At 43.4% G+C, this 21350-nt stretch overlaps 1 protein-coding gene across 1 annotated transcript in view; it reads right to left on the bottom strand.

Moving 5' to 3' along the window:
* col18a1a (collagen type XVIII alpha 1 chain a) overlaps positions 1-21350 on the bottom strand; it is a 75681-nt gene that overhangs the window by 19644 nt on the left and 34687 nt on the right. The window contains exons 3-8 of the mRNA XM_079563009.1: positions 19620-19703; positions 16369-16428; positions 8076-8148; positions 5853-5903; positions 2242-2357; positions 609-635 (exon numbers count right to left, since the gene is read on the bottom strand). Coding sequence (XP_079419135.1) covers positions 609-635; positions 2242-2357; positions 5853-5903; positions 8076-8148; positions 16369-16428; positions 19620-19703 — 411 coding nt within the window. The remainder of the gene's footprint in view (positions 1-608; positions 636-2241; positions 2358-5852; positions 5904-8075; positions 8149-16368; positions 16429-19619; positions 19704-21350) is intronic.

Genomic DNA, 21350 nt, shown 5'->3' with positions numbered 1-21350 from the left:
GTTCAGCTTTACCCAAATCCTGTAGGCCAGTGTAACGCCTCATTTGAAAGCTAAGATCTACAACACTCATCTAAATGGATCCTTTTCCTCACGTCATCAGATTTTTTTCCATCTTTTTTGGGGGGTGGTATTCAACTCATTTTGTAACATTTTTTTTGTCATTTTTTGTCTTTTTTTTGTTACTTTTTGGTCACATCTTCATCATTGTTTCCATCTCAGTTTTGTCGCTATTTTCACACCTTTTTTCCAGAAGCTTTTAGATTGGGGTAAAGCCAAACTGGAGGAAATGTGCTCGGTTCAGGTGGGGGTTAAGGGGTTAAGAGACGCTGCAGGTGAATAAAGGATGGGGTCAGTTTAGTCTTTTTTAAAATCTGAAAACTAAGGAGGAAACTGGCTAAAAATCTCCACTTGGACCACTGTGAAACATCCATCCTTTCACTGCAGCGTCTCGCCTTAAATGAGTCAGATAAACACGAGCTGGTGAAGACTTTGCCTGGAGCTCCGCCTGCTGGCAGCTTTAGGAATAACGTATCAAAAGATTTACATAATAAATAAAGCATATATGGCAGAGCGGTGACGGACTCGGGACAGGAACAGTTCAGACTCACCTTCGTCCCCTTCTCTCCTGGATCTCCCTGAGACACAAACAAAACATCCATCAGAAACAGATTCAAACGTTAAACAAAGGACGTCTTCTGATCACATGAACACCACTGTCGCCAGCAGAGGGCGCACGTGCTGGAGAGATGAGGCTGCAATAATAAACGTCAGAGTGAACAGTTCCAAGAAAAGAAAAACGAAAAGTCTGTATGTCCAGTGTTCAGGACTGAGGGTGGAAATGACATGGACTCATGGACCGATGGACCGATGGGCCGATGGGCCGATGGGCCGATGGGCCGATGGACTCGTGGACTGATCACTTTCTCCTGTTACCGGCCTCCCAGGCTTCGGTTTAGGGTCATCATGCATCTCCAACTCTCTAAGTGTATCGGTGTAGAGTTTACAGCCTGTATTCCCTCATATGGAAACCAAAATGTACTAGTGTCTAAACCAGGGGGGGCCCATATGAGAAACCTGAACTGAGTCAGAGCCGCACCAACAATAACTCAAACTTATTCTCCTATTGTACATTACACTAAACAGTGTATTGTGAATATCTGATGCTGGTATTTAGTAGGACTGTTATTCTCTGTAAATATTGATCCAGGACGTGCATGTGTGAGCGTCGTTATTTAGCTTATTCAACTTTTAATCCTCGTTAACTCCCACCATCGCACTGACAGCTCCTCTGCTTCAAATGGAGTTTGTGGGAAGTGAAGCGACAGCGGGGGTACATTTCCCTGGGGGGGGGGGGTGTCTCACCGGGTCCATTAACAAAAGCTTCTAAATACAAATATTTAAGCTGCCCCCTAGTGGTTGGAAAGAGCATTCTGGTCATTTCTTTAAAAAAAATCTTAACTCTGCAAAGGAACGGGCAAGACTTACTTTTTTTTTGACATACTCAGGAATTTATGCCCTACGAGTCATGGGTCGGATTCAATCATCCACATTCGGCCCGCGGGCCGTAATTTGCCCAGGTCTGTGAGTGAAACACGACTTACTGTTGTTCCTCAGGCTAATCCCGAACCCCTCAGGGAGGACGGAGAGGAACAGGTTAACAGGCCTTTGGTCTCGGATTTGTGTAATAATCTTCCTCACAATCCTCGTGAGGGCCAGAGGGCCGGTTCTGGCCCCCGGGCCTGGTCTAGAAATTCTGCGTTTCACTGTTGTGATGTTTGTGCAGCTGTGAGGCCCCTCCTGCTTTGATATTGGGCTTCACAAAATGTATTTCATTTAGCAGCTGTCACATACAGATCATGACTATATCGACTCAATAAACAACAGATTAACGATACTTGATACTTATCGTCTGTACATTTATGAGCATTTACCCCTGTATTTTTTATTACTTATTGTTTCTATATACTTCTATATTTCATGTTTCCTGAAGCTTGTGTGGTTTTAGGATGTGATGATGATGATGATGAGGCACTTTTAGAACAAAGGTTTTCTGTCATTGTTTTGCCTGAGAGTCGACAGTATCGAGTATCGTTATCGATAATATCGTTTATGGCGATACTTTCCGTCCTCAATATATGGAACATACATGTGTCCTGGTGGCAGGTCTTACAGATCAACCACGTCAGGTCAGGTTAAAGAGAGAGAGGTCAGTGCATCAGACTGTGGGCGTCCTGTCGTTACCTTGTCTCCGCGCGCCGTCCCTCGCCCGCCGGCGCCGCCCGACCCGGTCTCCCCCTTCGGTCCCTGGGGTCCTCGCTCGCCCTTCTCCCCCCGGTCGCCCTTCTCTCCTCCGGGTCCTGGAACAATGGCGGTCATTAGCGTCCGTGAAAGTGAAAAACAAACAGAGTGATTAACGGCGGGGCGATAACCGCGGCCCCGGAAGACGGGCTTTGTTCGGCCGAGGTCACCTCCATCGCCACGGCGACGCATGAACACAGGGGCGGAGCCTGTTTGGAAGACACTCATTTAACTTTGGATGGACTCAGTAAAGTATACTGCTCACAAAAACTTAGGGCACACTCAAAAAACACATCCTAGATGTCAATCAATTCGATTTTTCGGATGAAAATCTTTATTCATAGTGTAGGGCGATGTGTTGAGAACAAAATAACATAAGAATGATAAATGGAAATCAAATTCTCAGGCCCTGGAGGTCTGGATCCAAAATTATAGTCAAAATCAAAGTGACAAATCAGGTCACTGGTTGATCCAAATTCTGTAGAAATTCCTCCAAACGAGTCTGTATCATCCTCAGTCGTGTGTGTGGCCTCCACGTGCCTGAATGCACTCCCTACAACGCCTGGGCATGCTCCTGATGAGACCACGGATGTCCTCCTGAGGGATCTCCTCCCAGACCTGGATTAGAGCATCAGTCAGCTCCTGGACAGTCTGTGGTGCCACGTGGCGTTGATGGATGGACCGAGACATGATGTCCCAGATGTGCTCTATTGGATTTAAGTCTGGGGAACGGGCAGGCCAGTCCAGAACATCAATACCTTCATCATGCAGGACCTACTGACACACTCTTGCCACATGTGGCCTGGCATTATCAGGCATCAGAAGGAACCCAGGGCCCACAGCACCAGCATATGGTCTTACAATAGGTCTGAGGATCTCATCCCGGTCCCCAATGCCAGTCAGGGAACCTCTGGCTCGCACATGGAGGGCTGTGCGGCCCTCCAATGAAATGCCCCCCCAGACCATCACTGACCCACCACCAAACCGGTCATGCTGGATGATGTTGCAGCAGCAGAACGTTCTCCAGGGCGTCTCCAGACTCTGTCACGTCTGTCACATGTGCTCAGGGTGAACCTGCTCTCATCCGTGAAGAGCACAGGGCACCACTGGCCAATCTGCCAATCGCTGTGTTCTCGGGCAAATGCCAATCGGGCTGCACGGTGTTGGGCAGTAAGCACCGGCCCAACGCCCTCATACCACCCTCATACCCCCCTCTTACCCCCCTCTTACCCCCCTCTTACCCCCCTCTTACCCCCCTCTTACCCCCCTCTTACCCCCCTCATACCCCCCCCCATACCCCCCCCATACCCCCCTCTTACCACCCTCTTACCACCCTCTTACCACCCTCTTACCACCCTCTTACCACCCTCTTACCACCCTCATACCCCCCTCATACCCCCCTCATACCCCCCTCATACCCCCCCCATACCCCCCTCATACCCCCCTCATACCACCCTCATACCCCCCTCATACCACCCTCATACCACCCCCATACCCCCCTCTTACCCCCCTCTTACCCCCCTCTTACCCCCCTCATACCCCCCCATACCCCCCCTCATACCCCCTCATACCCCCCCATACCCCCCTCATACCCCCCTCATACCCCCCTCATACCACCCTCATACCACCCTCATACCCCCTCATACCCCCCTCATACCACCCTCATACCCCCCTCATACCCCCCTCATACCACCCCCATACCCCCCTCATACCCCCCTCATACCCCCCTCATACCCCCCTCATACCCCCTCATACCCCCCCCATACCCCCCTCATACCCCCCTCATGGAGTCGGTTTCTGACCGTTTGAGGACCAACATGCACATTTGTGGCCCTCTGGAGGTCATTTTGTAGGGCTCGGGCAGTGCTTCTCCTGTTTCTCCGTGCACAAATGAGCAGATAGCGGTCCTGCTGCTGGGTTGTTGGCCTCGGTCGCCCCCCCCCAGGTCTCCTGGTGGACTGGCCTGTCTCCTGGTATCTCCTCCATGCTCTGGACACTGCGCTGGGAGACACAGCAAACCTTCTTGCCACAGCATGAATGGACGTGCCATTTTGGATGAGCATCACTCCCTGAGCAGCTTCTGTGGGTTGTAGATGCTCCTCATGATGCCTCTAGTGGTGAGAACACTGGACAAATGCAAAAGTGTTCCAAAAATACGGTCCAAAGGATGAAGACAGGGAAATGGTCTGTGGTTCCTCTTTTGGAGTGATCTTGCTAATTGCCTCTCATTTCCACCTGTGTCTGTTTAATTTCCACAACACCAAGTGAAACTGATTCACAATAAGCGTGGCTTCCTAACTGGACAGTCTGAGATCCCAGAAATTTGACTGACTTGGAGTTACATTGTGTTTTTTGAGTTTTTGTGAGCAGTGTATATCTTTACTTTGACCCGTGAGAACAAACAGTTCACTGGAACAACACAAATGTCACTTCTCTCTCCAGATGAGGTCAAAGTGTCGAGGAGGAAAAGTCTAAATATACAAATATCAGGCCAAAGCCCGGCCTCGTGCAGGGCTGGGGAGAAAGTTACAGAATACCGAATACTCCACTTAAAACCTCCTCCCCCGCATTAACCTAATGCCTGGGTTTTATTATTTTAGTCTCAGATCTTGGATCTTGGCGTTTGGTCACATTTGAGCCCCGCCCACTCTGAGTCTCTGTGATCTGATTGGCTTCAGAGTTACACTGTAGGTCAGACACCGTGAGTGACAGTAACATGACGCTAAATACAGTGAGCTCTTTGTTTCCAGTAAAAAGGCTGAGGCCTCATCGCTCTCCAGGCACAGACTGAGAAGTGAAGAAGGAAGTCATGGAAATTCATTACACTTCTGCTGCAGACACAATCACCATGAACCAGAGAGGGACTAAACATGCTGCAGCTCCATCACCATGAACCAGAGAGGGACTAAACATGCTGCAGCTCCATCACCATGAACCAGAGAGGGACTAAACATGCTGCAGCTCCATCACCATGAACCAGAGAGGGACTAAACATGCTGCAGACACCATCACTATGAACCAGAGAGGGACTAAACATGCTGCAGCTCCATCACCATGAACCAGAGAGGGACTAAACATGCTGCAGCTCCATCACCATGAACCAGAGAGGGACTAAACATGCTGCAGACACCATCACTATGAACCAGAGAGGGACTAAACATGCTGCAGACACCATCACCATGAACCAGAGAGGGACTAAACATGCTGCAGACACCATCACTATGAACCAGAGAGGGACTAAACATGCTGCAGACACCATCACTATGAACCAGAGAGGGACTAAACATGCTGCAGACACCATCACTATGAACCAGAGAGGGACTAAACATGCTGCAGACACCATCACCATGAACCAGAGAGGGACTAAACATGCTGCAGACACCATCACTATGAACCAGAGAGGGACTAAACATGCTGCAGACACCATCACTATGAACCAGAGAGGGACTAAACATGCTGCAGACACCATCACTATGAACCAGAGAGGGACTAAACATGCTGCAGCTCCATCTGGTTCATGGTGAACCAGAGAGGGCAGTGTCTCCTGGACTCACCTGGGGCAATGGGACGAGACTCCACCAGCGTCGCAGAGCTCCGCCCACTCTCTGAAACCAACCACAAAGCACAAGTCTGATCAAACCCTCAAGGTTCTGTGACTAAAACGACACAAAAACTAAAGGAAACCTAAAGGAAAAGAGACTAAAACTGTGGCCAGAACCTGCAGATGTTTAAGTCGACTCCTGAAAACGCAATCAAAAGTAACGCTGCAGCAAAACACAGCATAAATAAATATATAAATAAATAAATAAACATTTACGTAGAATATTCACCTGAACTGAGCGCATTAAAGAAAACAAACATCAAAACAGCAACGAAAATGCACGAAAAACCAAAAAAAAAAAGTAAAAATCACAAAAAAGTGACAAAAAAATCAACAACAAATCAACAACAACAAAATCAACAAAAAAAATCAACAACAAAGTGATAAAATATCTACAAAAACGCTTCAAAAATGTGCCAAAAATACGCCGACAACGTGACAAAAAACTTCTGATCACTTCTGTAGGTTTGTTTCTTCTCTGGTTGAGAAGCTTTTAGATTTGGGTGAAGCCGAACTGGAGAAAATGCGCTCGGTTCGGGCGGGGGTTAAGAGGTTAAAATCCTTCGAGACGTTTCAGGCGCAACTCCGCCCATGGCCACAAGATGGAGCCAGAGGGAAACACTTCATTTCACCTCAGTGGCTTCTTTTGCTTAATCCAGGTTTAACGAGACGCCTGTGAATAAAGTTCTATCTCTGAACGTCACCAAAAAACAAAGACGACTAATCTAATCTTCATAAAGAGTGAGTGGGAGTTTTCTGAAAGCAACACATGGAGTTTTACTGGATCATAATATACATGATACACATAACCGTGGAGGTGAGGGGTTACTGTGAGATAAAGGAAAAGTCCAAAGGTTGGGAATGGCTGTATTACATAATGAGAAACATGTCAAATACCTCTTTCTAATGTTGTTTTATTCTCAGACTCTGTATTATGGTCTGTCCTCACTGAATGTGGATTTTCTGACCATAACTGCCAAAGGATATTCTTTTTAATTGACCTGCTCAAATCAAGGGCAAATACTTAACCTCTTAACTCCCGCTCTTTTCCTCACGTTATCAGATTTGTTTCCATCATTTTTTTTTGTTGGGTATTCAACTCATTTTAGTCACGTTTTTGTCATTTTTTTGGTCAAATTTTTATCACATTTTTGTCATTTTTTCGTCAATTTTTTATTACATTTTTGTCACATTTTTGTCATTTTTTTGTCACATTTTTGTCAATTTTTGGTCAATTTTTTATCACATTTTTGTCCTTTTTTCGTCAAATTTTTATCACATTTTTGTCACATTTTTGTATTTTTTTGTCCAATTTTTATCACAATTTTGTCACATTTTTGTATTTTTTTGTCATATTTTGTCACATTTTTGTAATTTTTTTGTCACATTTTTGTCAATTTTTGGTCAATTTTTTATCACATTTTTGTCCTTTTTTCGTCAAATTTTTATCACAATTTTGTCACATTTTTGTATTTTTTTGTCATATTTTGTCACATTTTTGTAATTTTTTTTGTCACATTTTTGTCCATTTTTTGTCCATTTTTTATCACATTTTTGTCACATTTTTGTCCTTTTTTCGTCAAATTTTTATTACATTTTTGTCACATTTTTGTCACATTTTTGTCATTTTTTGGTCATTTTTTCTCACATTTTTGTCATTTTTTTGTCAAATTTTTATTACATTTTTGTCACATTTTTGTAATTTTTTTGTCAAATTTTTATCACAATTTTGTCACATTTTTGTATTTTTTTGTCATATTTTGTCACATTTTTGCAATTTTTTCGTCTATTTTTTGTCAATTTATTGTGACATTTTTGCCACTTTTTCATAAATCTTTCGTCACTTTTTTGTCAATATTTTCTCACTTTTTTGTCGCATTTCCATCATTGTTTTCGTCTCAGTTTTGTTGCTATTTTCACAGCTTTTTTCCGGAAGCTTTTAGGTTTGGGTAAAGCCAAACTGGAGAAAATGTGCTCGGTTCAGGTGGGAGTTAAGGGGTTAAGACTGTTTTTATTCATTTTCCAGCTGACTCTTGCAGTCTGCACTACCCAGACTGTCCACTAGAGGGAGGCGTGTGTCCGTGAGTCTGAACAGCCCAGAGCTGCAGAAACACTGTGGAACATCAGGGAAGCTTTTGTAAAACTGCGAAACATCTACACAACATTTGCAAAGCACCTGAGCGTCTGTCCGTGGGCGGCTCGGACGGCCGGGTCACCGGGGGAACTCTGATCGGGGGAGGAGCCGTCGTCTGAAACACAAAACACACATTTGCTTCAGTTTTTCTTCAGGTTTCAGATTTGGGTAAAGCGGCTCGGTGAGAGGTTGATCTCTGTGTAAAGTGGAGACAGAGTGTGAGGTTTGTGAGTCCACGTAAACACTGATCCGTCTCTGTCAGTTTGTTACAATAAAACTTTTACAGCAGAGAAACTTTGGAAATCACCACAACCCGAGCCAGAGGCAAAGAAAGGGCATTTGTTTCCCAGACCCCCCCGGACTAAATCAGAACAGCGTGTGGCAAACTGCTCTCAAACGGCTCCAGAGTTTATAAACGTGAGGGTTAGGGTTAGGCTTAGGGTTAGGGTTAGAGCTCACTGTGTCCTTGAGCAAGACACGTCCAGTGTATGAGGCTCTGAACTGTCAGGTCAGTGAAGGTGTTGGAGAGAAGCGTCTCTGAGGAAACAAACATAAAACAGACTCAGGAAGAGAAAGAAAAGCTTCAGGCTGAAGTTAATGACTCACAGGGGAGAAAAAGGAAATGTAAGACTCGTTAAATATCTTTTTAATGCCATCATGGAGAAAATGAATGCCACTATTAATGCAGCTGGTCAAAAAATATATGTTTTTGCTCATTTTATTAAATGAGTCAAAATGTGATGAAAAAGATAAAACATAGCTATAACATAATAAAGATGATGGGTCTCATTCAGCCCCGTTCTTTAAAAAAGTTCCAGAGTCCTGTGTGAACATTAATGGCCGCTTTGTCTCTTCCTCCTGTTCCTTAAAAGGGCAAAAAGGCGGGAAGCCCTGCACTCAGGGGGGCGGAGCCTCCACAGAGCTTGATTGACAGGCTCCAGAGCCAGTCACTGTACTGAAAATGCTTCCAAATTTAGGACTGATAAACAAAAACTAGTGTGGTTATAAACATTTCACCTCCTCCAGCGTTTTCACATGGGTCACATGGGTCACATGGGTCACATGGGTCACATGGGTCACATGGGTCACATGGGTCACATGGATCACAGCGATCGATTTTTAGATAAAGATAAACTCTTTGGAGCCAGACTTTTAGCCGTTCTTGGGATGTTTGAAGTCCCATTAGAATCAATGCTCCCAAGTGTCTCTTGGAGTCGCCCTGGCCACCAGGGGGCGGTATTACAGCGATGTCAGGTCCCACCATGAGGACCATAGAGAAGCGTGTTTTCCTCACATATTGACTGTTTGGATGAATCATATTATGATTCACAAATCATAATATGGCACAAATGTGTCGCATCAGGCTGATTCGTTCACAAATTAAAACTTTTACAACAAACTCTTTTGGGGCAAAAATGATTTGACTTTACATCAAGAAAAAAAAAATCAGTTACAGCTCTTTTACAGCCTTAAAGGAACAGGCCACAGTTTTCCATACTAAAATATGTTCTTCCCTGAGCTTAGACGAGTTGATGTCTACCTATCTGGTCTTTGTGTGTGCCCTCAGTCACACAAACTTTGGAACAGCCTTCCTCTACATGTGCGCTCGGCTCAGTCTGTAGAGGAGTTTAAAACCAAATTAAAAACTCATCTTTTTGCTTTGGCCTTCGGTTCCATGTAGACCAGATACAGTTTGTGCCTTTATATATTACCTGTGTTTAACTTTTATTGTGTTTATTGTACATATTGTTACTGTTCTTGTACAGCGCTTTGGTCGACAATGGTTGTTTTTAAATGTGCTTTAGAAATAAAATTGACATTGACATTGACATTGACAAACGACCAAAGATGTTGTTAGCATTTAGCCTCTCCCAGTGTATTCCTATGGCTCCAAACGGGCTGAAGTTAGAAGTGACCGAGCTCTTCCACGGACACAAAGACCAGACAGGTACGGATCAACTCGTCTAAGCTCAGGTAAGAACAGATCTCAGTCTGGAAAAGCGTTTCCTGTTCCTTTAAGAACAACTTTCACACTTATAACCTGGAAAACCAACCGGTTATTGTGGGACAGAGCAGGTTCTAAGGTTCCAGAGCTAAACAAAGGTGTGGGTCACGGGTTTAACTCTGAAAGGTGATCCTCGTCTTCCTTCACTGGTTGGTTGAACTCGCTGAACGTTCAGACGCTCGGTTTCTTATTGACGCAGGAGTTACTTAAAGAATGCAGAGAAGCTTAGCGTTTGTTGAACATTAACCGTTTTCACTCTTCGACCGCGGACGCAAAAATGCAAAGAATCTGCTCAGACAATAACGACGGCAGAAGGAGTTCTCCTGGATCAATCATTGACTCTGCAGGAGGTTCAGGGAGGATTTCAGACTGAGAGGTTCCTCTGCACCGCCTGAACCATTACTCATGTTCTCAATCAAACAAAACACAGTCTGCTGTCCCGCTCTGACACTCACACTCATGCTGTATACATCAAGTTCTACTAATAACAATCCACATTTGAGTGAAGATTATTTCACTTGTTCTGATGTTTCTGACCCGTTTTCTTCTTTATTTCAGGTCATTTTCTTTTCCAATGGGGTCAGAAAGTTGGTCTTACCCAAATGGCAATTTAGCTTTCTTATATCAGGTGAGATTTACGTTAGAACTGAAGTCTGAAATGTCCTCAAACGAGCAAAGTGAAGTTGGTCAGATCAGGAGAAAAGATCAGTAAAAAACGCTCAAAAAAGAAACAATTCCTCATTTCAATCATTTCAGCCAGAGCTCGATCTTCATGTTTTATAGTTTATGCACCAAGATGAGTCTCCACATGGTCTCAGAGAGGTCTCCACATGGTCTCCACATGGCCTCAGAGAGGTCTCCACATGGTCTCCACATGGTCTCAGAGAGGTCTCCACATGGTCTCAGAGAGGTCTCCACATGGTCTCAGAGAGGTCTCCACATGGTCTCAGAGAGGTCTCCACATGGCCTCAGAGAGGTCTCCACATGGTCTCAGAGAGGTCTCCACATGGCCTCAGAGAGGTCTCCACATGGTCTCCACATGGCCTCAGAGAGGTCTCCACATGGTCTCCACATGGCCTCAGAGAGGTCTCCACATGGTCTCAGAGAGGTCTCCACATGGTCTCAGAGAGGTCTCCACATGGTCTCAGAGAGGTCTCCACATGGTCTCAGAGAGGTCTCCACATGGTCTCAGAGAGGTCTCCAACAGGTCTCATGAGCAAGAACAAGGCCCTCAATCAGCCACACATTTATGATTTTAATATTTGCACCGTATTTTGCTCAAAAATGAATGTGTTTCTTTATTTGATCATGTCCCGTTTCCTCAGTGACATGATCACCATAACCCAAAACTGATCGGAGTTTAACATAATTTAATAACCAGGAAATTGGAGCCTTTGTAAACTCTTTGGGATCTCCTTGTTGTCCGACATCTTTCCGCTGAAATCCAACCTGTTGGTTTCATAAGACTCGCCTGATCTCCAGGAGACGTCTCTGTGATCAGCAGCGACTCCAGTCTCCAACTAGTCTCCAGGTGAGACCTTTAGAGCCGTCTCCTCAGAGCCTGTTCTCGCACAGATAAATAAACCTGTGACTCACGCCGACCCCAGACCAACTGTAAAGTCACAAGTGAATCAGAAACGCCAGAATTCTGCTTTAACGTCTTTAGTTTAAACAAAGAACAAAATCAGACCAAACTCTCCCTCGTCTTTATTTTATGGTGTTGGATTTAGAGACTTTACGGTGGTTTTCTCCAAGCGCGGTTTTCATTCCACTTTAACAACGTGTTCTCCACTTCAGTCGCTCCAACAGAATCCACAATTTAACAACAAGTGTGGATTCATTTGTCAAAATCAAATTCCTTTTTTTAAATGAAAACATGAGAGCGGAAAAACAAACCAGGCCCGAGTCTGTCAGTCCTGAGCCTGAGGGAAACTGTGACTGTGAGTCTCCATCCATCAGCGCTGGAATCCAGACAGGACGTCCTCCTCGAGTCCAGACCTGCCCCCGACAGTCTGACTGTGGTCCACACAATCCAGGACCGCCCCCGAGACCTCAGAGTCTGCCTGTGGTCCACACAATCCAGGACCGCCCCCGAGACCTCAGAGTCTGACTGTGGTCCACACAAAGACCGCCCCCGAGACCTCAGAGTCTGCCTGTGGTCCACACAAAGACCGCCCCCGAGACCTCAGAGTCTGACTGTGGTCCACACAAAGACCGCCCCCGAGACCTCAGAGTCTGCCTGTGGTCCACACAATCCGGGACCGCCCCCGACACCTCAGAGTCTGCCTGTGGTCCACACAATCCAGGACCGCCCCCGAGACCTCAGAGTCTGACTGTGGTCCACACAATCCAGGACCGCCCCCGAGACCTCAGAGTCTGACTGTGGTCCACACAATCCAGGACAGCCCCCGAGACCTCAGAGTCTGCCTGTGGTCCACACAATCCAGGACCGCCCCCGACACCTCAGAGTCTGCCTGTGGTCCACACAATCCAGGACCGCCCCCGACACCTCAGAGTCTGCCTGTGGTCCACACAATCCAGGACCGCCCCCGAGACCTCAGAGTCTGACTGTGGTCCACACAATCCAGGACCGCCCCCGACACCTCAGAGTCTGCCTGTGGTCCACACAATCCAGGACCGCCCCCGGGACCTCAGAGTCTGCCTGTGGTCCACACAATCCAGGACCGCCCCCGACACCTCAGAGTCTGACTGTGGTCCACACAATCCAGGACCGCCCCCGAGACCTCAGAGTCTGCCTGTGGTCCACACAATCCAGGACCGCCCGCAACACCTCAGAGTCTGCCTGTGGTCCACACAATCCAGGACCGCCCCCGAGACCTCAGAGTCTGCCTGTGGTCCACACAATCCAGGACCACCCCCGAGACCTCAGAGTCTGCCTGTGGTCCACACAAAGACCGCCCCCGACACCTCTGAGAGTCTGACTTTGGTCCACATCGTTTTATTTGGTGATGTTTGGAGTCGTGAGCTGTAGTTTTACAGTTTGGAAGATTTTTGGAAAAGTTTAGAACATTTTGAATAAGTTTGGAAATTTTGAAAAAAATCTGAAACAATTTGGAAAGGTTTTTTTTTCACATTTTTGAATTTGTTGGTAAATTTTGGACACGTTTTGAAAATTTAAAAAAGAAAAATCTTTTTTCTTTTTTTTAAGTTTCGGAAAATGTTGAGAAAAAAATATTTTTTTTCCCAATATGTATTTTTTTTTTTTACATTTTGAAAATGTGAAAAAAAAGTGAAAAATTTAGATTTTTGGGGGGAAAAATTTAAACATTTTTTTTTATTTTAGAAAACTTTAGAACAATGTGGACAAGTTTAGAAAAATTTTAACCAATTTTGAACATTTTGGAAAAAAATATTGGGACAATTTTGACATTTTTGGAAAATTGTGTAACAGTTTGGAAATGTAGGAAAGTTTTGACATTTTTATCAATTTAAAAAACAAATTGCTAAAATTGTTAAAACTTTTGAAAATTTGGAACAGTTTTGAAAATTTGGAAAATGTTTTGAAAAAGAGACTGACATGTTTTTGCACAGCTGAGGTTTTCACTCCTCACCAGGCGGCAGCAAAGTCAAATGTGAGGCTGTTCATTTCCATTGTTTTGCCTAAAAAGCGAGATTCTTCCTGCCGCACATGCAGAAGTGCCGGGAACTCATTCCGACCTGAGAGTTTCATGATTTAGCTCACCTCGTACGGCGTTAGCTTTACAAACCAAAGGCTGTAGGATCGATCCTGCTGATTGTGTTACTTCACTCTATCCTGAACCTCAGCCCAGTGAAGCCTTCAGGCCTCGAACAGAACAACTGTGAGTCTGTTTTTAATTCATTATTTATTCTGACCCAGCATGCACTGCACAAACGCCAAATAACAATCTGTGCACAATTAATCTATTTGTAAAGATTCAACCGACCACAGGAATGAGGGGAATTAGAGATTTAAACTAAATCAGACACAACAGGAAACTTTCAAAGAAAAGAATGTGTAAAGTTCAAAACTGCAGCTGATTTAGTTTGAGTGTTTTTGTGTTTTTGATGAACGTCTGCGGTGAAAATAGCTGAGTGATGTCATTGTTGTGGGTAATTTAGATTTAATGTCAGTTTGAATCTGACTTTTAAGGCCTTTAATGACTTCTATGTCCCGCGGGAACCCTGCACTCTCACAGCAGACGGTTCAATTAAAATCTCCACATTGAACAGTTTTCACCTGCAGATAAACGTCGTCTTTGACTCTGACTTTAAAACTAAGTTACAAACGTAAACACTGGCCCATCGTCGTGCTTTCAGAGGCATTTTTCACCGATGACAGTGAAGTAAACGCTTGTAATGAGCTCGTCTCGTCTCCGCGATCACGAGGCGTTTCCTCCGTCACCTTCAAAAGCGTTTTTAATTCGAGCCAAACAATGATTTCCGAGCCGTGACTCAGCGGAAACGGCCCAGAATCTGCAAAAAAACTGTAATTAGCCCCATCCAAGTGTGCGCCTCTGCAGAGCCACGCTGACCCGCAGCCACTGGGCTGAGAGCGGCCATTTGGAGACGGGAGGGTCCGGCCAGACTCGGGCCAGACTCAGGCCAGACACGGGCCAGACTCGGGCCAGACACGGGCCAGACTCGGGCCAGACTCGTCCACGTTATTAAAGACGACCTCCAGTGACAGAGCTTAAACACGGCCATTTGGAGACGGGAGAGTCCGGCCACGACTCGGGCCAGGCTCGGGCCAGGCTCGGGCCAGGCTCGGGCCAGGCTCGGGCCAGGCTCGGGCCAGGCTCGGGCCAGACTCAGACCAGACTCAGACCAGACTCAGACCAGACTCAGACCAGACTTTTTCTCTCCAAACGTCAATAAATGATCCACAGTGAGTCTAAAAAAGCCTGAACTCATGAGCAGCTTCAGCGCAAATGCAGAAGCAAAACTGTAACTTACTCACACTTCAGTCAATATCAGAGATGGCAGAGCCGCGGACTGAGCCAGGACTAAACCAGGACTTACAGTAAACTGGGTAAAAAACAGGCCTGAATAAGAATCTAGAGCTCTTAGACAAATAGAAAAGCAGTGACAACATGGTATGACAAGGAGAAACACATTGGCTTTACCTTTAGCGAAAGCCCCGCAGAAGTTACGCGCTGTTGTTTACAACTCCATGCTGCACCAAATGGCTGCACCGGAGCGTTTGGGATCACAGATTGTCTCTGGAAAAGGTGAGGCTCACTCTGCATTAGCCATTTTTGGAACAGTTATGGTGCTTTTTCAGTGACAGAGTGAGTGCTCTCACTATGTAACAGATCTTTGCGTGAGGCGCTTTCACTTTGTCGAACAGCGCAATGTGTTTAGAAAAGTTTAGCTGAAAGAAAGCGGTGCCTGATGTGGATCTGGTCTGTTCCTGCAGCTCAGAAGGTAAAAAAATGTCCTTTCTCTCTTTTTATCACGGCTTTAGTGGGAATCCTGCTCAAAACATGAAGTTCCAGGTGACGCTGCTGCTCCTGTTTTCAATTAAAATAACACAGGTATCGGAAAAAGTACAGTTAAGGCACCGGTACCGAAAAGCAGGTATCGTTAAAGTAGTGGTATAAAAAAAAAACGGTACCCAGCCCTAGACCAGACCTCGGACCAGACTCGGGCCAGACTCATCCACGTTATTACAGACGAGCTTCAGTTACAGCAGATTAAACCGTGTGGATACGAACAGAAACCTGATCTGAACCAAAGACAAAGAATAATGAAGAGCAAACTAATGAAACATGCAGGAGTCACAGAGACACTCACACAGATGTTAAAGTGCTCCTCATGTTATACGTTTATGCAAAGTAGCCGTGTGGACTTCAGTTTCGGCTATAAAGGGATAAAAACAATCATTAAGGCCATACTCTCACAGTAATGTTTATTATGTAAAGGGGGCATGACTTTGCTCCTGATCCCGATCTGCTGTTTGAAGAAGTGAACTAAACCAGGACTAAACCAGGACTAAACCAGGACTAAACCAGGACTAAAGCACAGGTTTCTGCAGATTTGGGAGGATCTCGTTCCTCCTCTCCGCAGTGAAGCCTGGTCTGACTCGGAGACTTGTAGGAGGCTGAATAAATATATGAAAGATAATGACTTCATAAAGAATCTGAGAGTGAGAAACGAGCTGTGCGTGGACGGACGAGGAGCAGGAGGAGAACGTTATCAGGAGGAGAACGTTATCAGGAGGGGTCGAGCCAAAAACAGCACGAGCTTCAGGACGCTCCAACATCACATCTTTAATACCTTTAATATCGTTAATACCTTTAATGCCTCCACAGCACGCGATGTCAGGGAGAGAAATGAAGACGTTCTTACCGTGAAGGAGACTCTGCGCTCGTTTGTGGAGGAGCTGTATCCACTGCCTTCACCCGACGCCTGGACAAGAGAGTTTACGTTAGAGCGCTACAGAAGAAACAACAGCGCCCCCTGCAGGTGTCGTACATGTCGTGTTTTTCACTCATTAATTGTCCGTGAGAGTAAATCCTAGGCTGACAGAAAAGACAAAGGGACAGAGGGATATTGTTCATCCAGTTACACAATGGAGATCATTGTTTTCGCTCAGACTTGGCTGAAAATACTGTTTAAGTGGCGCTAGCCCACAGTTAGCTTTGCCCGTTAGCCTGTTAGCTTCTTCTTCGTGATTCCATAAGTGTGTATTGGTGACCAGAGAAACACCAGGGGGCGATGAAAGACCCCCCAATCATCCCATTAACACTTGCATCACCACCATAGGGACTACGGAAAGGATTTAAGGTAAACACGTTACATAGTGCTGCTTTAAATGAGTCGTCCCACAACTTCCCAGACCTCACGCTGAATCTACCCCAGGAGCTGACACTGGGACTGACAGACACAGCACCAACACAAACCTTTCCTGTGGATTATTACATTTTTTTGCAAGTTTAACCTCTTAACTCCCACCTGAACGGATCCCATTTTCTCCAGTTTGGCTTTACCCTAATCAAAAAGCTTCTTGGGAAAAAAGCTCCAAAATAGCCACAAAAACAAGGATGTAAACACAACAAAAATGTGACAAAAACTCAACAAAAATGTGAAAAAATGTGACAAAAATTCAACAAAAATGTGGCAAAAATGTGAAAAAATGTGACAAAAATTCAAAAAAAATGTGACAAAAAATCAATAAAAATGTGAAAAAATGTGACAAAAATTCAACAAAAATGTGACAAAAACTCAACAAAATGTGACAAAAGTTCAACAAAAATGTCACAAAAATTCAACAAAAATGTGACAAAAACTCAACAAAAATGTGACAAAAGTTCAACAAAAATGTGACAAAAATTCAACAAAAAAGTGACAAAAATGTGACAAAAATTCAACAAAAATGTGACAAAAATTCAACAAAAATGTGACAAAAATTCAACAAAAATGTGACAAAAATTCAACAAAAAAGTGACAAAAATGTGACAAAAGTTCAACAAAAATGTGACAAAAATTCAACAAAAAAGTGACAAAAATGTGACGAAAATTCAACAAAAATGTGACAAAAAATCAACAAAAAAGTGACAAAAATTCAACAAAAAAGTGACAAAAATTCAACAAAAATGTGACAAAAATTCAACAAAAATGTGACAAAAATTCAACAAAAATGTGACAAAAATTCAACAAAAATTCAACAAAAATGAGACAAAAATGAGACAAAAAAATCAACAAAAATTCAACAAAAATTCAACAAAAATGAGACAAAAATGTGACAAAAATTCAACAAAAATGTGACAAAAATTCAACAAAAAAGTGACAAAAATGTGACAAAAATGTGACAAAAATGTGACAAAAATGTGACAAAAATGTGACAAAAATGTGACAAAAATGAGACAAAAATGAGACAAAAAAATCAACAAAAATGTGACAAAAATGTGACAAAAATTCAACAAAAATGTGACAAAAATTCAACAAAAAAGTGACAAAAATTCAACAAAAATGTGACAAAAATTCAACAAAAAAGTGACAAAAATTCAACAAAAATGTGACAAAAATTCAACAATAATGTGACAAAAATTCAACAAAAATGTGACAAAAATGTGACAAAAATTCAACAGAAAAGTGACAAAAACTCAACAAAAAAGTGACAAAAATGTGACAAAAATGTGACAAACATTCAACAAAAAAGTGACAAAAATGTGACAAAAATGTGACAAAAATGTGACAAAAATTCAACAAAAATGTGACAAAAAAACAAAACATACAAAAGGTGACACAACACAGCAACAATGCGAGGGAAAAGATCAGTTTTGTGGGTCTTAGCTTTCAAATGAGGTGTTACACAGACTATATAATGGCCAAAGAGGACAGAATGCATTTGGTTTAGGCGGGTGGTAAGAGGTTAAGTTAAGTGTAATCTGTGTTCTTGAATAAACTCGTTATAGGGAAGTTTAAATTCTGTGTTTTTGGTTCAAAGCTCAATAATCTAGATCGAGTCAGTGATGGAAGAGGCTTCTGTCCTAAACTCATGGACTCCTCCTGGGGTCCGCCCCCGCTTTGTGACCCCGTGTCCCGGCGCTCGGTGACAGCTGTATTTAAACACCTGCCCCGGCGGGAGGGGGGTCCGACCAGCAGGGGGCAGCACATTCTTTCCACTCACTGCACAAACAAATACACGTCTGTTTTACTGGAGTCACGCGACAAAAGCATAAAAAGTGATTCAGAAGACGCCGTTTTAAAGTGTAAATGTTACTGATGTCGTCGGCTTTTATTGAACGGAACAGACAGTATTTTCTGCATTGTAGGCCTACAGTACTTAACCTCTTAACTCCCGCCTGAACCGAGAGGATCTTTTTCCTCACGTCATCGGATTTATTTTTTTTTCATCATTTTTTTGTCGGGTATTCAACTCATTTTTGTAACTTTTTGGTCATTCTTTTGTAATTTTTTGTCAATTTTTTGTCATTTTTTTGTCAAATGTTTATCAAATTTTTGCCCTTTTTTTTCGTCCATTTTTTTAATAACATTTTTGTCATTTTTGTCACTTTTTTGTCATTTTTTCGTCATTTTCTTAATCCATTTTTTGGTCACTTTTTTGTCATTTTTTGTCACATTTTTGTCATTTTTTTGTCACATTTTTGTAATTTTTTGTCACATTTTTTGTCATTTTTTTGTCACATTTTTGTAATTTTTTCGTCCATTTTTTGTCATTTTTTTGTCACATTTTTATCATTTTTTGTCACATTTTTTGTCATTTTTTTGTCACATTTTTGTAATTTTTTTGTCCATTTTTTGTCAATTTCTTGTCAATTTCTTGTGACATTTTTGTTGCATTTTTGCCACTTTTTCAGCCATTTTTCGTTACTTTTTTGTCACATTTCCATCATTGTTTTCGTCTCAGTTTTGTCGCTATTTTCACAGCGTTTTTCCAGAAGCTTTTGGATTGGGGTAAAGCCAAACTGGAGAAAACGTGCTGGGTTCAGGTGGGAGTTAAGGGGTTAAACAGGTCTCTGATGTGGGGAGAAGCTCATCTTAAAGGTCAGGAGTTTTAATCTGCAGAGACCAGAGTTTTCACCCGGGGCTGGTCTGAAAACCTGGACCTGGATTTAAACTGAGAGTGTGTGTACCAGGTCGGAGTCGTCCTCGTCCTCCTCACACTGCCTCTCCGCGGCTCTGGGGTCGCCCACCACTCGCAGCTCACTGATCACACCCTGGAAACAAGAAGAAGAAGAAACAACCCTTAGAAAGCGCGCCGTCGTTCCACATCAGGTCAACACCATCATGACACAGATCCATCGCCTCGTCCCGACTGAGGAGGACCTGAACTGTCGGTGTAAAGCAGAGCGTTCAAGTGACGTCACAACATTACAATGGAGTCCTATAGTGGTAACTATGGTAACGACCATAATGCTCCATTTTTGACTTGGTTTATGGTTAATGTCTCTGTCACGGCTCCACAGGAAACGAAAACTGTCCTGGAATCCAGCGTCCTCTCTCTGCACAGATGGACTGAGGTCACATGACTGAGGTCACATGACTGAGGTCACATGACTGAGGTCACATGACTGAGGTCACATGACTGAGGTCACATGACTGAGGTCACATGACTGTCTCATAAAGTGCAGATAATGTTCAGTCACTTCTAAACAATGATGAGGGAAACATTTGGAGGTTTTCTGCTTGGTTAGATCCGCCGTTGGCCGGAGCGGGTCGTCACGTGATCGGGAGGTCTTGGGTTCGAGTCCCGGCTCCTGCACATACACACTGTGGTTGTGTCCTTGGGCAGGACACTTCACCCTCCTCCAGTGTCTGCGTACACTGGTGTATGAATGAGTGACTGTCTCGTGACTATAAAGCGCTTTGGGCCTAAAGAAGATAGAAAAGCACTTTATAAGTTCAGTCCAATTACCATTAAATTTAGAAATTGTGAAAAAAAAATCTCAATATTATTCGATATATGATGCAAACCATCAGAAATATGAAAACATTTGCTGCAAACATCAGAATTGACATCGCTTTGTCCTGAGCAGACAAAAGGGCTGGAAAAAAGCTTTTTTTTTTCCCAACCCTCCCTCTCCATATTTTGCCTTTTTCCCCCAATTGTTTTTGTCTCATTGTCACTTTTTCATTTTCTTTTGAAAACATTTTATCCACTTTTTCCTCAGTTTGTTCCTCATTCGTTCCTTTTCCCCCCAATTTCTTAAAAAAGTTCCTCCATTTTCTCCATATTTTTCCAAATTTTCTTCTAAATGGTTTTCCCTAATTTTCCCTATTTTTTAAATTCAAAATTAGTTATTCATTAATAATAATGATAATATTAATAATTTGTCCCACATTTTTTTCCACATTTTTTGACATAAACTCCATATTGTAAATCAGCATCTTCCATCATTCGCCTCAGAGTGACTCGCTGGATGGAAACATGCACATGTTTCCTCTTGGTTTACGGCAGGCGTCTCAAACTCATGTGACCCAGTGTTGCCGGGGGCAACAGACGAAGCCTTTTATATGAAGTCAATTATGATTTAGAAACTTTTATTGTTTGCTATAATATAACTTAACATAGACTGTACATTAAATATCTGCACAGTTTTAAGCTTCCAGAGGTTTAACATTTTCTAAATTTGAAATTTCAGACTTAGACAATTAGTTTTTTTGCATTTTGGTTCAGCATCAGTGATGTTTCAGGAGTCAGGTCCAGTTTCTGTCTGTGAGTCTGTTAAAGAAATGCAAAATGTACAAAAAATGTCATTTTAATTTAATGTAGAAAAGCCCGACCAGAGACTGGAGCTGATCATGAGCACTAGCATAAAACATCAGCTTCAAACTGGTTTTGTTCTGTGTTTATTTTCAATGAC

This window comes from Gobius niger (genome assembly GCF_951799975.1).
Source record: "Gobius niger genome assembly, chromosome: 9".
In the NCBI taxonomy this organism is placed as follows: Eukaryota; Metazoa; Chordata; class Actinopteri; order Gobiiformes; family Gobiidae; genus Gobius; species Gobius niger.
The sequence above is the reverse complement of the archived record's forward strand: the minus strand, read 5'-3'. Positions and strand labels throughout refer to the sequence as shown.